This window comes from Callorhinus ursinus, unplaced genomic scaffold (assembly GCF_003265705.2).
Source record: "Callorhinus ursinus isolate GAN/ISIS: 27379988/994484 unplaced genomic scaffold, GSC_fseal_2.0 scaffold4, whole genome shotgun sequence".
In the NCBI taxonomy this organism is placed as follows: Eukaryota; Metazoa; Chordata; class Mammalia; order Carnivora; family Otariidae; genus Callorhinus; species Callorhinus ursinus.
This window is the reverse complement of record NW_027397066.1, coordinates 11,917,850-11,930,954: the sequence shown is the minus strand read 5'-3', so window position 1 is coordinate 11,930,954 and position 13,105 is coordinate 11,917,850. Positions and strand designations below refer to the sequence as shown.

At 44.2% G+C, this 13,105-nt stretch overlaps 1 protein-coding gene and 1 long non-coding RNA gene across 2 annotated transcripts in view; both read right to left on the bottom strand.

The window, feature by feature from the left end:
• Positions 1–13,105, bottom strand: part of CD38 (CD38 molecule) — a 42,793-nt gene that overhangs the window by 14,456 nt on the left and 15,232 nt on the right. Inside the window, exon 2 of the mRNA XM_025887105.2 lies at positions 76–205. Coding sequence (XP_025742890.1) covers positions 76–205 — 130 coding nt within the window. The remainder of the gene's footprint in view (positions 1–75; positions 206–13,105) is intronic.
• Positions 12,569–13,105, bottom strand: part of LOC141372571 (uncharacterized) — a 6,725-nt gene continuing 6,188 nt past the window's right edge. The window contains exon 2 of the long non-coding RNA XR_012377854.1: positions 12,569–13,085. This is a non-coding gene — a long non-coding RNA (uncharacterized lncRNA). The remainder of the gene's footprint in view (positions 13,086–13,105) is intronic.

Below are 13,105 nucleotides of genomic sequence, written 5' to 3'. Positions count from 1 at the left end.
TAAAAATGTGGTCCTGTGACCCCTTCCTTTGGCTTTTTTCGTCCATTTTAAAAATCAGTCACTTGCCCCCGTTACCTTGTCGCAAGGGACAGGTTCATCTGTCAGCTCCATTAGCGGCTGATAGTCCTGTTCTGTGCTGCTGCAAGGATCCTTCGAAAGAAACGCCTTTGTGAATGCCTTCCCTATCTTTTGGCAGTCTTTATGTCTGAGAGATAAAACATGGAAAATAAAAGAAAGCGTGAAAGGTTAGATTTCAAACATATTTGGGGAGCATGATTACCCAGAAAATGTCACTTGGGAAGCGCTATGTGCCAAGTAGTTCAGAAACATCATTCCATCCAATTGTACAGCATTTTTTGTGAGATGAGCAATACCCTCCGTACCCCGCAAGGCCCCTGCCCCTCCTGGAGCTCACTCTGGTTAGAGAGACAGTACGCAAACAAGCAGATCGGTTAACAAAATAAGTACAAATTATTCTAAGTATTCAGAAAATCAGTGGGGAGGGGTGGCATTGTTTACTGAAGCAATGACTGATTGGGGAGGCTGGTCCGGAGAGGTGTCCCTGAGAGGTCATTTAAGTTGAGACTGAATGATCAGAAGGAGAGCATTCCAGACAGAGGGTACCGCAGGTACAAAGGCCCTGAGGCACAGAGCATAGCTGCAGCCGAAAAAAAACAACCGAGAGAGGGCTTGAGAAATCAGGTCAGAAACAATGATGAGGTAGTAGATCACTTAGACCCTTTGGACCAAAGAAATGATTTCAGATTTTACTCTAATTATAGTGGGAAGCCGTCGGATGGTTTTAAGCATGAAAGTGGTCTCATCCAGGGGCACCTGGTGGCTTAGTCGGTTAAGAGTCTGCCTTCGGCCCAGGTCATGATCCCCGGGTCCTGGGCTCAAGCCCTGCATCGGGCTCCCTGCTCCGCGGGGAGCCTGCTTCTCCCTCTGCCTCTCTCTCTCTCGTGTTCTCTCTCTCTCAAATAAATAAATAAATCTTTTTAAAAAGTGTTCTCATCTGATTTTTTTTTTTTTTGAGCCATCACTGGAAGATTCTAAGCTGGCCCGAGGAAGGAGAAGAGTCTCTCAAACAGAGACCCAAGTCCATGTCCCCCCCAGACAGCCTGTGGCAGGGAAGAAGGGATGGAGGGATGAGGGGACCAAGGGCTGCTGGAGAAGCCCGCTATTGGGACTCTCCTTGCCTTTCTGGTAACAGGTGCAGAGAAACCCACCATTTCCTCGGGACAGAAAGGTGGGAGTGCTCCCCTGGGAGTGCTCAGTTACCATTATTGGGATAAACTCTGGCCTTTGCAGTGGGGATCGGTACCGTACCAAGTCAGGCAACATGACCTGGGGGCAATAAAGACCCCTAGTTTTCCATTTCCTTCTGAGCTTCTTTCCCACTGCCCTCCAGAGGGTCTTCTGCCTTCCCAGCTCAAACTGGCTTCTCCCTGATAAGCCAAGGAATCAGAGAATATTAGTGTGGCACTGGCCTTTTGACACAGAAGCTACCCTGCCCACCTGTTCTTTTTGGAGCAGGAAATCTCAGAAAGCCCCTTCGTTTAGGGCAAGGAGGAGAGCCCTTGAGTTGGGCTGCCTGCCTGAACTCTCTGGTTCTGCCAGTTACACTGTGTGTCCTTGGGAAAGTCACCTCAGCTTCTCTCTGCCTCTGTTTCCTCATCTGTAAAGAATCTACCGAATACAGATGTTCTGGGTTTAAATAAAGCACATGATAAATCCTTTCAGAACAGTGCCCGGCACAGAATAAGAGCTCGCTCCATATCGGCATTATATTTCCTATCTTTCTTTTCCTGCCCTTTGCTCAGAACTTCCCGGCTGTGAGCAGTCATCCAAAGCCAACAGAAGCAGGTGTGGCCCATAACTCCTGGGCTAACTTAGGAATGGGGCTCATCCTCACCGGGCCTGGAAGGGCACGCAGAATCAGTACGACCACGCCTGGGGTGGTGAGAAACACCCAGCTACTAGGAGTCAGATCTAGGGTGCAAACACAGGCAGAGGGTCACACCACAGCCTAGCCTCCTGTTCATAGGCAATATGATTGTCTCTTTGCTCTCAGCTTTGGATGGACATGGCATCCACCCTCACCTTAGTAAGAATCAGACGATAAAAAAAAAATAATGGCTTTGATGTAAAACAGCCACAGGACAGAATTCCAGATCAGTCATCCAGCCCACCCTGGGTGGGCTGAGGTAATAATAATAATAGTAATGGTAATGATAATAATAAAACAATAACAACAAAAGGTAACACTTATTGGGCGCTTAATATATATATTTCACATACATATCTCATTTAACCTCATAACATTTTATTAGCAAATGTATCAGGATTTGATTTGAGTTAATAAGATCTAAAATTGCAGGGACTTAAGAGAAAACTTTATTTCTTGCCCATATCTCAATCTCAAGTCCAGTGTCTGGGATTTCTATGACATTCCACATGTGAGAGACCCATCTGCTCTGTCCAAAATGGCTGCTTCAGTTCCAACCATCATGACTACATTCCAGCCAGCACAAAAAACTAGGGAAAAGAAAGAAGGAAGAGGAAGGGAAAACAGCAGCAGCGGTGGGCATGTGGGCTGCCTCCTAAGGACAGGTACTTGGAAGACGTTCTTTCTATTTGCTCTCACTTCATTTGCTGAAATGTTGTCACAGCCCACACCTAGCTGCAAGGGAAAGTGAGAAATGCAATCTTTAACCTTGATGGCCGTTGCACATCTAAAATCACTGTTTCGATTCTAGAGAAGAAAGGGCCTCTGTCACAGGGAGGTACCACCACTGTCCCATTTTACGGATGAGGACATTTGATGGCTGTGAACTTAAGCAAAGCATCCAAGGTCACAGGGAAGCCGGATGGGTACCAAGTCTGTGTGAGACTCAAGGTCAGGCTCCCACCTCACTACTGAGGCAAAGCGCTCCAGCCTCAGCTTCCTCACCTTAAAGGGGAGGTAATAACACTTCACTCATGAAGGTTTTTGAGGATTCCATGAGCTAACACACGACATGCTCCTGGCTTCTGGGGCCAGGGTGGGGGGTGTCTCTCATGCCAAGGTCCCTCCATTCCCTAATCTGCACAGGACATTTCAACTGCATCACAGCTTCCCTTCCAAAGCTGTGCCAGGAAACCATTTTCCACCTGACTTCCTCCATATGTTATACATTTAAAGGAAAAAAGGCTATTGCATTACATACTTCAATGTCAATCAAAATTTATGGGGCACCTGACAGTGTTCATGGGGATCGTGCTTTAATTCCATTAATTTAATGCTGTGGCCTTCTCAAAAATGTGCTGTTCCCGATTCAACTCCCTCGTAAAATTCTTCTACCTCTGGGCCTAACAGCATCGACGGGACTTGAGGCAGACAAAGGCTGAAGGAGGAAAGATATCTCCCTGAGATGAAGAGCAAGAGAATTTTCCACTACAAAAAATCTGGCAGGAAAGAGAAAGGAACGTGCACAGAGTCCCCACTATTTGCCGTTATGTCTTCATGAATGTACGCTTATGTAATCACCAAAGACTCAGTGGAGTCCCCTACAGAACTCACAAACCTCCAAAATTATTTTTATGTTCCTTAGGCATATAGATCCAGTTCAGGAAACATTACCTGCTGGGCTCAAGAATCCCTAGGCTAAAACTTTCACAGAGCTCCTTGTTTAGAAGGGGCAGAGTGACAGAACATCAGAGTTGAAGCAGACCTTGGAAGAGTTTATGACTCAGCTGCTTTCCCTTTCTCTGTCTCAGAGACCACAGCTTCCAAGCACCCCCAAGTTAGGAAAAATGGGGAGTGGCAGAGAGAAGTCTAGGAGCAGGCTATATGAAGCTACTTTTGATCCTTAAAGTCAAAAGTAAACATTTCATGTTTACTTTTTTTTTTTTTTTTGCATTTACAGTGCAAAACATGCACTGGATGTTTTCCAAAATGCATTTCCAAAAATGCAAATCAGCATTTTTATTGGCATAAATATAGAGAAATAAAAAGGCATTAGGATGGCGTCATCCAGAGATGTCTGCAGAACTCATCTATACAGGTCATCACAGGAAGGAGCCTCAACTTCACAAGTGTAACTTCTTTGCAGAAGTCCCCAGTCTTGGCTTTTGTCCCCCTGGGTGGAGCATAGTTCCATTCGATCAAACGGCAGCCAAGGAAAGCTGTTTTGAGTCAATTGGTGCAGAGAAACAGAAGGGCTCGGGAATTCCTGTGTCCAGCAGAGACAGAAGTCAACCTCTGACTAAAGAAGCAACATGGAAGAATACATGTCATTTCTGGAAATTCAAATTTTTTTTTCATTAAAAATGGCTCCTCTGTTCCCAAATGGTGATACTTCTAAGCAAACCTGCTGCCAGTGATAAGAGACTGTGAAGTGGCGATTGTCCGCCCTGGGGCTCTTCCTGAGAGCTGTCTGTGCTCAAACCAGATGGGCTGTTGGAAGTCATCTGGTCCTGTGGCTCTCAGCTCCGGCCACCCTTGACCAGTGTTCCAGTGACCAGAGCTTCCAGAGTTTGGGAAAAGATATGGTGCCTGACTCCAGGACAACCAAGTCAGAATGGGAAAAGTGGAAAAAGCCGAACCGACAATTTTTCAAAAAGCTTCCCGTTCCTCGTTCCTCCCAGCCCCTGGAAATTGCCTTCCGGCTTTCCATTCCCAGTGAACTGGAAACTGTATAAGTGGAATCATACAGTTTGTCTTTCCCTCCCTGGCTGGTTTCACTTGGCACAATTGTCCTCACGGCTCATCCTTGTTGTAGCAGGTGTCAGGATCCCCTGTCCCTTTAAGACTAAATAACATTCCCTTGTAGGTTTACTCCTCATTCTGTTTACCTCCCCTGTGGACACGTGGGCCACTCCTCCATGCACTGTTTCATTCCACAAATTCTTTTTTTTTCTTGTATAAACAACCCAAAAGAAAATGATTATCTTATTTTATTTTTTATTTTTCTAATTTTATTGAGGAATAATTGACAAATATAATTGTATACACTGATAGATCCCAATTTAGGATGATTCAACATTTTTTTTTAAAGATTTTATTTATTTGACAGGGAGAGACACAGCGAGAGAGGGAACACAAGCAGGGGGAGTGGGAGAGGGAGAAGCAAGCTTCCCGCCGAGCAGGGAGCCCAATGCGGGGCTCGATCCCAGGACCCTGGGATCATGACCTGAGCCGAAGGCAGACGCTTAACGACTGAGGCACCCAGGCGCCCCGGATGATTCAACTTAAAGGTTTTCAACATTACCATAGTGCAAAAGTGATACACATTCAGTAGAAATTGCCTTAAATTTTTTTTTTTTTTTTTATGTTATGTTGCTTATTCCATAAATTCTTACCTAGGTCCTACAAGAGCCTCTCGACAGGACCGGAGCTATCCTCAAGCACTCATATTATAGTACAAGGCAGAGAAGGAACAGAACTAATTACAATCAGGGCGCAGGTGACTTGCCCAAGGCACTAAAACTTGAAAACACAATAAATCATAGAACATTCTCTGATTTTTTACTACAGAAGATAGAAACAGAATAAAAAAAAAAACACTCCTTGATTATATATGCATCAGTATCCTCATTTTGAAAATGATTTTTCTTTGTGTGCTCCCCAGTTGTGACATGCAAAATCCGTCTGTATTTATAACCACTGTGGGCTTTTTATTTGCCTGTGTGCTGGCTTTGCTTCCTTTGATGGGCTCCAGAGAGATTAGAGATGTGTAGCCAACAGAAGGGGATGGTTTCAAATGGTGTCTCTGCTCAGTGGAATATAAAGCAGCCTTTGAACAATGTATTTATACAGAGCTTAGAATCGCTTGGGGGATGTTTATTTTACATTAAGTGATGAAAGTAGACCTCACCTTGTAGGAAACAGAAAAAAGATGCACATCAAACTGGTAACTGGGGTTGTCTCTTGGAAGAAAAATAAAGGCTAATTTCCACTTTCACCCCATATTTTCTGTATTGTTGGCTTACAGCAAAAATGGATTCATGTATTATCCAAGCCATCTAAAAAAGGGGAGAGGGTTAGAACCCTCTTACACTGTTGGTGGGAATGCAGACAGGTGCAGCCTCTCTGGAAAACAGTATGGAGGTTCCTCAAAAAGTTAAAAATACAGCTACCCTGTGACCCAGCAATTGCACTGCAAGGATACAAACATAGTGATCCGAAGGGGCACCTGCACCCCAATGTTTATAGGAGCAATGTCCACAATAGCCAAACTGTGGAAGGAGCTGAGATGTCCATTGACAGATAAATGGATAAAGAAGATGTGGTATATATATATATACAGTGGAATATTATGCAGCCATCAAAAAATGAAATCTTGCCATTTGCAACGATGTGGATGGAACTAGAGGGTATTATGCTAAGTGAAATAAGTCAATCAGAGAAAGACGAGTATCATATGATTTCACTCATGTTGAATTTAGTAAACAAAACAGATGAACATAGGGGAAGGGAAGGAAAAATAAAATAAGATAAAAACAGAAAGAAAGGCAAACCATAAGAGACTCTTAACTCTAGGGAACAAACTGAGGGTGGCTGGAGGGGAGGTGGGGGGATGGGGTAGCTGGGGGATGGGCAGTAAGGAGGGCACTTGATGTAATGAGCCCTGGGTGTTATATGCAAGTGATCAATCACTAAACTCTACCCTGAACCTAATAGTATACTATATGTTAACTAACTTGAATTTAAACAAATAATAAATAAAAAGGAGGGAGGGGGAGTCAATTTTTTTAATTTAGAGATATAATACAATCACAACTAATTTTTAGAAACTGAAGGAAAAAAACTCAGAATAATCAAACCGTATTTTAAAAATAGTTACATCTGGCTGCGAGAGGTATAAGGGTTGTCATTTTCCCTTCCTTATACGTTGAATTTTCCTATCATAAACATATATTACAACGGAGGTCATAATGAAACTTTCATTTTCTTTTTAGAGTCACTTGAGCAATTAGACCAAACGTTTGAGAATCTTGGAAAGTCCTAGGACCTGGGTTGAAAGAAAACATACGGCTTTAGGAATTTCCACATCCAGCAGAGATGGACGTGGATTGCCACCTGGTCACCACCCATCATTTTTGTGCCCTCCCTTCATTTCTCCCGGCTACATTGTTTCTTCTCGTCTCTCCTCCAGTTAAAGACAATAGCATGTGGGGCGCCTGGGTGGCTCAGCCGGTTAAGTGTCCAGGTTAAGTGTCCGGCTCTTGGTTTTGGCTCAGGTCATGATCTCAGGATCGTGAGATCGGGCCCCACACTCAGCAGGGAGTCCGCTGGAGATGCTCTCTCTCCCTCTGCCCCTCCTCCCCCCACTCTTTCTCCCTCTCTTTCAAATAAATAAATAAATCTTTTTTAAAAATAATAATAAAAGACAAAAGCACATGAGCAGGCAAGACTCAGTGCCCTGGCCCCACTTCTCGAGGGCCAGTGAGGTGATATATGAAGAGGGGTAGGGGTAAGGGCCATAGACTTTTTCCAGTGGAGTTTTCTCTCCACTTTTAAGACTTCCTTGCATCCTTAAGCAAGACTGGGTTGCCAAATCACTCTTAATCACAGATCATACTAAGAGTCAAAGTTTATGAATAGTATCAAGGAGACAAGTAATCAGGGGGCTCAGACAGAGGGAGGGGAGAATGGCACTTCCTGCATAGCCCCCCAGGTCCTGCCCGCCTTCCTGCACGGGACACGCGCTTGCTCAGCCAGAATCATGGATGGTGCCGCTGAGGGACCTTTTGGGTTCTGTAGGGTCCGTCACACAACTGGAAGGATTGAAATGATGAAACATCTCCATCTTATTCCCCAGAGAGCTCCACAGCTTACATGATTTCCCAGGGATGCATGCCTCACCGATTACGAACTTATTTCCCCTAAGTAATCCTTTAACCAAGGACATCCTGTTAAGGGCATTCGAGAGACAGGTCTCTTCATTCTAGCCGGAACGTTTAGTCTATCTACCTGGGGTTCCAGTCGACACACTCACACACACGAAGACCAGCTATCCTTGTATCATCGCAAATATCAGTGATTGCTCCTTCTTTATCAGTGACTGCTTCAATCTTCCAGCTGACAAATAAGACGAACATACCCCATCTAAGAATGACCCCATTCCCGGTGCTTCCGGGGAGCATCCAGGCAAAGCCAGCCTCCTTGAAGCCTGCCCCAAATCTCATAAAACAAGCTCCAATCCTATAAATCCTTCCCTACATCCTTGCACTGAACGCTCCCCTGCCCCTGTGGATCCCTTAGTGAGCACTCACTCTTGCAAAGAGCCATGAAACCTGTCTTGTTCAACTGCTGTGTGTTCCTGGTGGTCTTGGGCTGAGGGACATTGACAGTAACCTGCAATCTTGAGGGTGATGTTAAAGAGTCAAAAAGCCTGGGAAAACCAGCATGCCTTAAGCAGTGTTTATGCTTGGCAGCAGTTCCAGCAGCAGCTTCTGGAAGACTTGGTTTGCTAGTGAGAAAGTCTGCACATTGAGCTGGTGTCTTAGCTCAGTGACAGTATTTAGCTTAGTGACAGTATTTCTCTGCTTGCCTCTGTCATTGGTGACCCGGAGGCTCCGTGCCGTCCAGGCTGGGCACAAACATCAGGATTCAAGGTCAACAGCACGTCCTCCCCGTTCCGACCACGCTGCTCCTTCCAGTAGACCAGATGGTTCCTCGGTTGCCCTATCCCCCAGGAATCAATCCCTCTTGTTCTCGTCTCACCCTTGTCCCTACCTCTGACCGACCCAGGCAGTGTCCTCCAGGAGCCCAGAGGCAGGAGGGAGCAGGAGAAGGAGGAAGGGAGAGCTCATGCCCCCCCCAACCACAGAGGGCTCCCCACGTGCTGGACACTGTGCCTAGTCCGTAACTCATGCTTACACTACTTAAATCTCCCACTAGCCCCAGGAGGAGGGTCCTGTCATTACCTTTGCCTTATAGCTACTGAAACTCTGTCAGTATCTGTTTTAGAGCCACGAAAGCTCAGCTCGGAGATTAGTAAGGACTACAGCCAAACAATTAGGGAGAACCCGAGCTCCTGACGCTCTCCGGAACAATGCTGCCTCCCACAGGAAACGAAGTTGTTTCCGACAGAAATGAGGACCTAAGACCGCAGAGGGGTGGTCCTTTCCCTAGATCCCAGGAGAAGCTGCAGACCAGAACAGGGCACGTGTTTCCCAGGTGATGAGATAGAGCCAGTGGGGTCCAGGGGATGGGCAGAGACTTAAAGTCCTATGCCAAGGGGAAAACCAGGTACGTTTGGTGGTTAAATATGTATGTTGTCAGCCTACCTTATGCTTCATAACTCTGTGCTGTCACCTCTCAGGATGTGCCGTCATCCTTCCCACAAATAAGTTTTATTTCAAAATGTCCCCCCCCCCCCCCCCCCCCCCCCCCCCGTAAAGCAACATCACCTTCTTAATGTATTGCTCCCCCAGGGAAAACTCTCACACCCCAAATCCTCCTCCCTAAAAGCACTTGGATCTCGAGGGGTAATTACACTCATTCTGTGAATTTTCCTGCTGTCAAGTCCTGCAGGGCATGGTGTCTGGGCCCAAAGAAAACAAACGGTTAAGTCAGCGGTTCATTCTCCAAATTTAAGGCGGGGGATCTGTACTGAAGGTGAAGACTGCCACCTTGCGGGCGAAGAGAGCAACTGGCGAGATTCACTGAGGAAGTCAGGATTTTCCAAGTAGGGTCTTAAAGGCAGAAGATTCTTGGGGCGCCTCGCTGGCTCAGCGGGGAGAGCAGAGGACTCGTGATTTCCGAGTCGCGATCAAGAAAGATCAGAAGTCATTAATCCCATTAATTTGGCCCTAATGCCTGACATGTTCAAGAAACAGCAAAGAAGCCTGTGTGGCTTCTTTGGGAGAAAGCCGGTGGATAGTAGACAGAGGTGAAGGCTGACTGGGTGAGCTTTCCAAGCCATTGTCTGGAATTTAGCTTCCACTCATGCAGAACTGAGGAGCCATAGAGGAGCTGGAACACAGGAAGCACATGATATTTCTTAAGTTTCAAAGGATTTCTCTGACTGCCTCATTGAGTATGGACCAAAGGAGGGAAAGAGCAGAGGCAGAGAGACCAGTAATCTGGGCAAGTGCCAGTGATAATCTGCACAAGGCTGGTAGCAGCTAAAATGGTGAGAAGTGATAGATTCCGATTCCCCTTACATTTCCTAATGGATTAGATGTGTAATGTTAGAAAAAGAAGGAGTGGATCATAATTCCAAGGTTTGTAGCCTGAGACACTGGAAGGATGGAGTTGCCCAGAACTGGGATGGAGAAGGCTTGGGTGGAGGCAGCACTGATCATTCAGTTCAGAACATGCTGGATTTGAAATATCTATAAGACACACAGTGAAGCTGTGGAATAATCAGAGGGGTATATGAGTCTGAAGTTCAGGAGAAATAAAGCCATGAAACTATTTGAGATCAGCAAACAGGAGAAAATGACCAAGGATTTGGCTTTGAGACAATCCAACAGAAGAGGCTGGGAGGAAAAAAAAAAAACAAAAAAAAAAACAAAGACTGGAATGTGGGACAAAAAGCAGGAGAATGAGTTATTCTGGAAGCCAAGTGAAGAAAGTATGGAGTATGAAGCTGGAGGAAGTGATGAACTGTGTCAGATGCTCTTGATTGGTCGAGGAATATGAAGACTGTGAACTGATTGTCTGAATTATCACCAAAGAAGAGCTGTTTTAATTTCCAAATGCAGTGGGGGTTGGGGGGGTGCTCATCTTTTTGTTATTGATTCTAGGTTTGTTTTGGATTTGGGTTTGGGTTTTTTGCCTATGTGTTAGATCATGTATTTGGTGAATTTACTTGGGGGAAGATTGTGGGAAATGAATATTTTATAAATGTATCATTAAGAAAGCAATATCCCTGAATTTATCTTTCCATGCACTCACCTTTCATGCCCATTTCAAGCCTGAGCGTGTCTTCTCCTAGAATTTTGTTTTTTTTCAGTGCAAAAAGGTGGTTTTATTAAAGCATGGGAATGCACCTGTGGGCAGAAAGAGCTGCTTCTCCTAGAATATTAAGCAAGCCAACTCCTTACTAATCAATCACCTTTTGGAATGACAATTTTCCTACAACTGTAAAGCAAAACTAATTAGAAAATAAATTTAATGTTGAGCTTTGACTCATTCTGTGGCAGTCACTTCTTGTAATCCCTTAGTTCAAATTTTTGTACTCATTAAGATCTATTATCATTACTGTAATATCCAAATGTTATAAATATGAACTTATAAGATATATTAACAAAATTATTTGTATTTTGTATTTCCATTCTTTTGTCCAATTAACACAGAGCACCCGGCTCTGTATTAGGTATACTCTAAGAATACGGCAGTTAACAAGACACACACCACCCCTGACCTCCAAAGCTTTGGGTCCATAGGGAATTACAGTTATTAAATAGGAGGTAATCATAAAGTAAATGTAATGTTCGCTATGGAAATGTATCACTCTGGGACCTGCTCTTGTGTAAGGTTGGATCTTTTTGGACTATATTTAAGAAAAAATGTTGAACGCCTGTACCTTGACAACTATGTGATCTCTGGCCATCTCTGACCTAAAACTGTTTGTTTCTGCCCTTCATCTGCTAAGTGCCAAAACTGTTCTATTTCTCAAACATGTCAACCTTGTTTCTGTCTAAAACTTGTGGATACAATACTAACATTCAAAACTTGAACCATTAGAAAACATTTTTTAAATTATATATATATATATACACACATATGTATACACAAACATATATACTTATTATATAAACACACATATATATCCTACTTTGATATAATAGCAATAAAGCTATAGCAATCCAAAAATAGGAACTACTGAGCCAAAATTTAACAAAATATATGCAAGACTAGTGCTCTGAAAACAAAACAATGCTGAGAGAAATTTTTAAATGCCTGAAGAAACAAAGGTGTAACATATTCGTGGCTTGGAAGTCTCCCTATTAAGATGGTAACTATCGCTAAAATGTATCTGTAGATTTAACAGATCACAAATCAAAATTTCAGCATGCTTTGTTAACATTGACAAAATGATTCTAAAATTTATGTGAAAATACAAACAACCTAGCCAAAGTAATCAAAAGGAAAAAACCTGGAAGGGTTACGTTATTTGACTTTAAGACTTACTAAAGAGCTAGGGGCACCTGGGTGGCTCAATCAGTTCAGCATCTGCCTTCCACTCAGGTAATGATCCCGGGGTCCTGGAATAGAGTCCTGCATCAGGCTCCCTGCTCAGCGGGGTGAAAACCCAATTCAATAAGCCCATGAGATGATGTTCAATGTCATCATTAGTCACGAGGGAAATGCAAAATTTAAAACACTATAAAAATACCACTACAAACCCATTAGAATGGCTGAAGTGTAAAAGTCTGACAATATCAAGTATTAGTAAGAATGTGTAGCAACTAGAATATTCGTACACTGATGGTAAACATGTAAAACCATACAATTACCTTGTAAAACCCTTTAGTAGTTTCTTCATTAGCTTTACGAAGCATGTGGGTCCACTATTTCAATTCTGGGTATTTGCCCAAGAAAAACGAAACACAATAGTCACACAATCACTTTGTTCATAAGAGCTTTATTCATAATATCCACAAAGGAAATTCAAGCCAAATGTCCATCAAAAGATGAATGGAGGGCGCCTGGGGGGCTCAGTTGGTTGAGCGACTGCCTTCGGCTCAGGTCATGATCCTGGAGTCCCGGGATCGAGTCCCGCATGGGGCTCCCTGCTCAGCAGGGGGTCTGCTTCTCCCTCTGACCCTCTTCCCTCTCATGCTCTCTGTCTCTCATTCTCTCTCTCTCTCAAATAAATAAATAAAATCTTTAAAAAAAAGATGAATGGAGAAACAATCTGGGGTGCACAATCACACAATGGGCTACTCTTCAGCAATAAAAGGGAACAGACTACTAACACACACAACAGCGATGAATTTCAAAAACATCATGCCGAAGCCATTAAAGAAGCCAGACATGGGGGCGCCTGGGTGGCTCAGTCGTTAAGCGTCTGCCTTTGGCTCAGGTCATGATCTCAGGGTCCTGGGATCGAGCCCCGCATCGGGCTCCCTGCTCCGCGGGAAGCCTGCTTCTCCCTCTCCCACT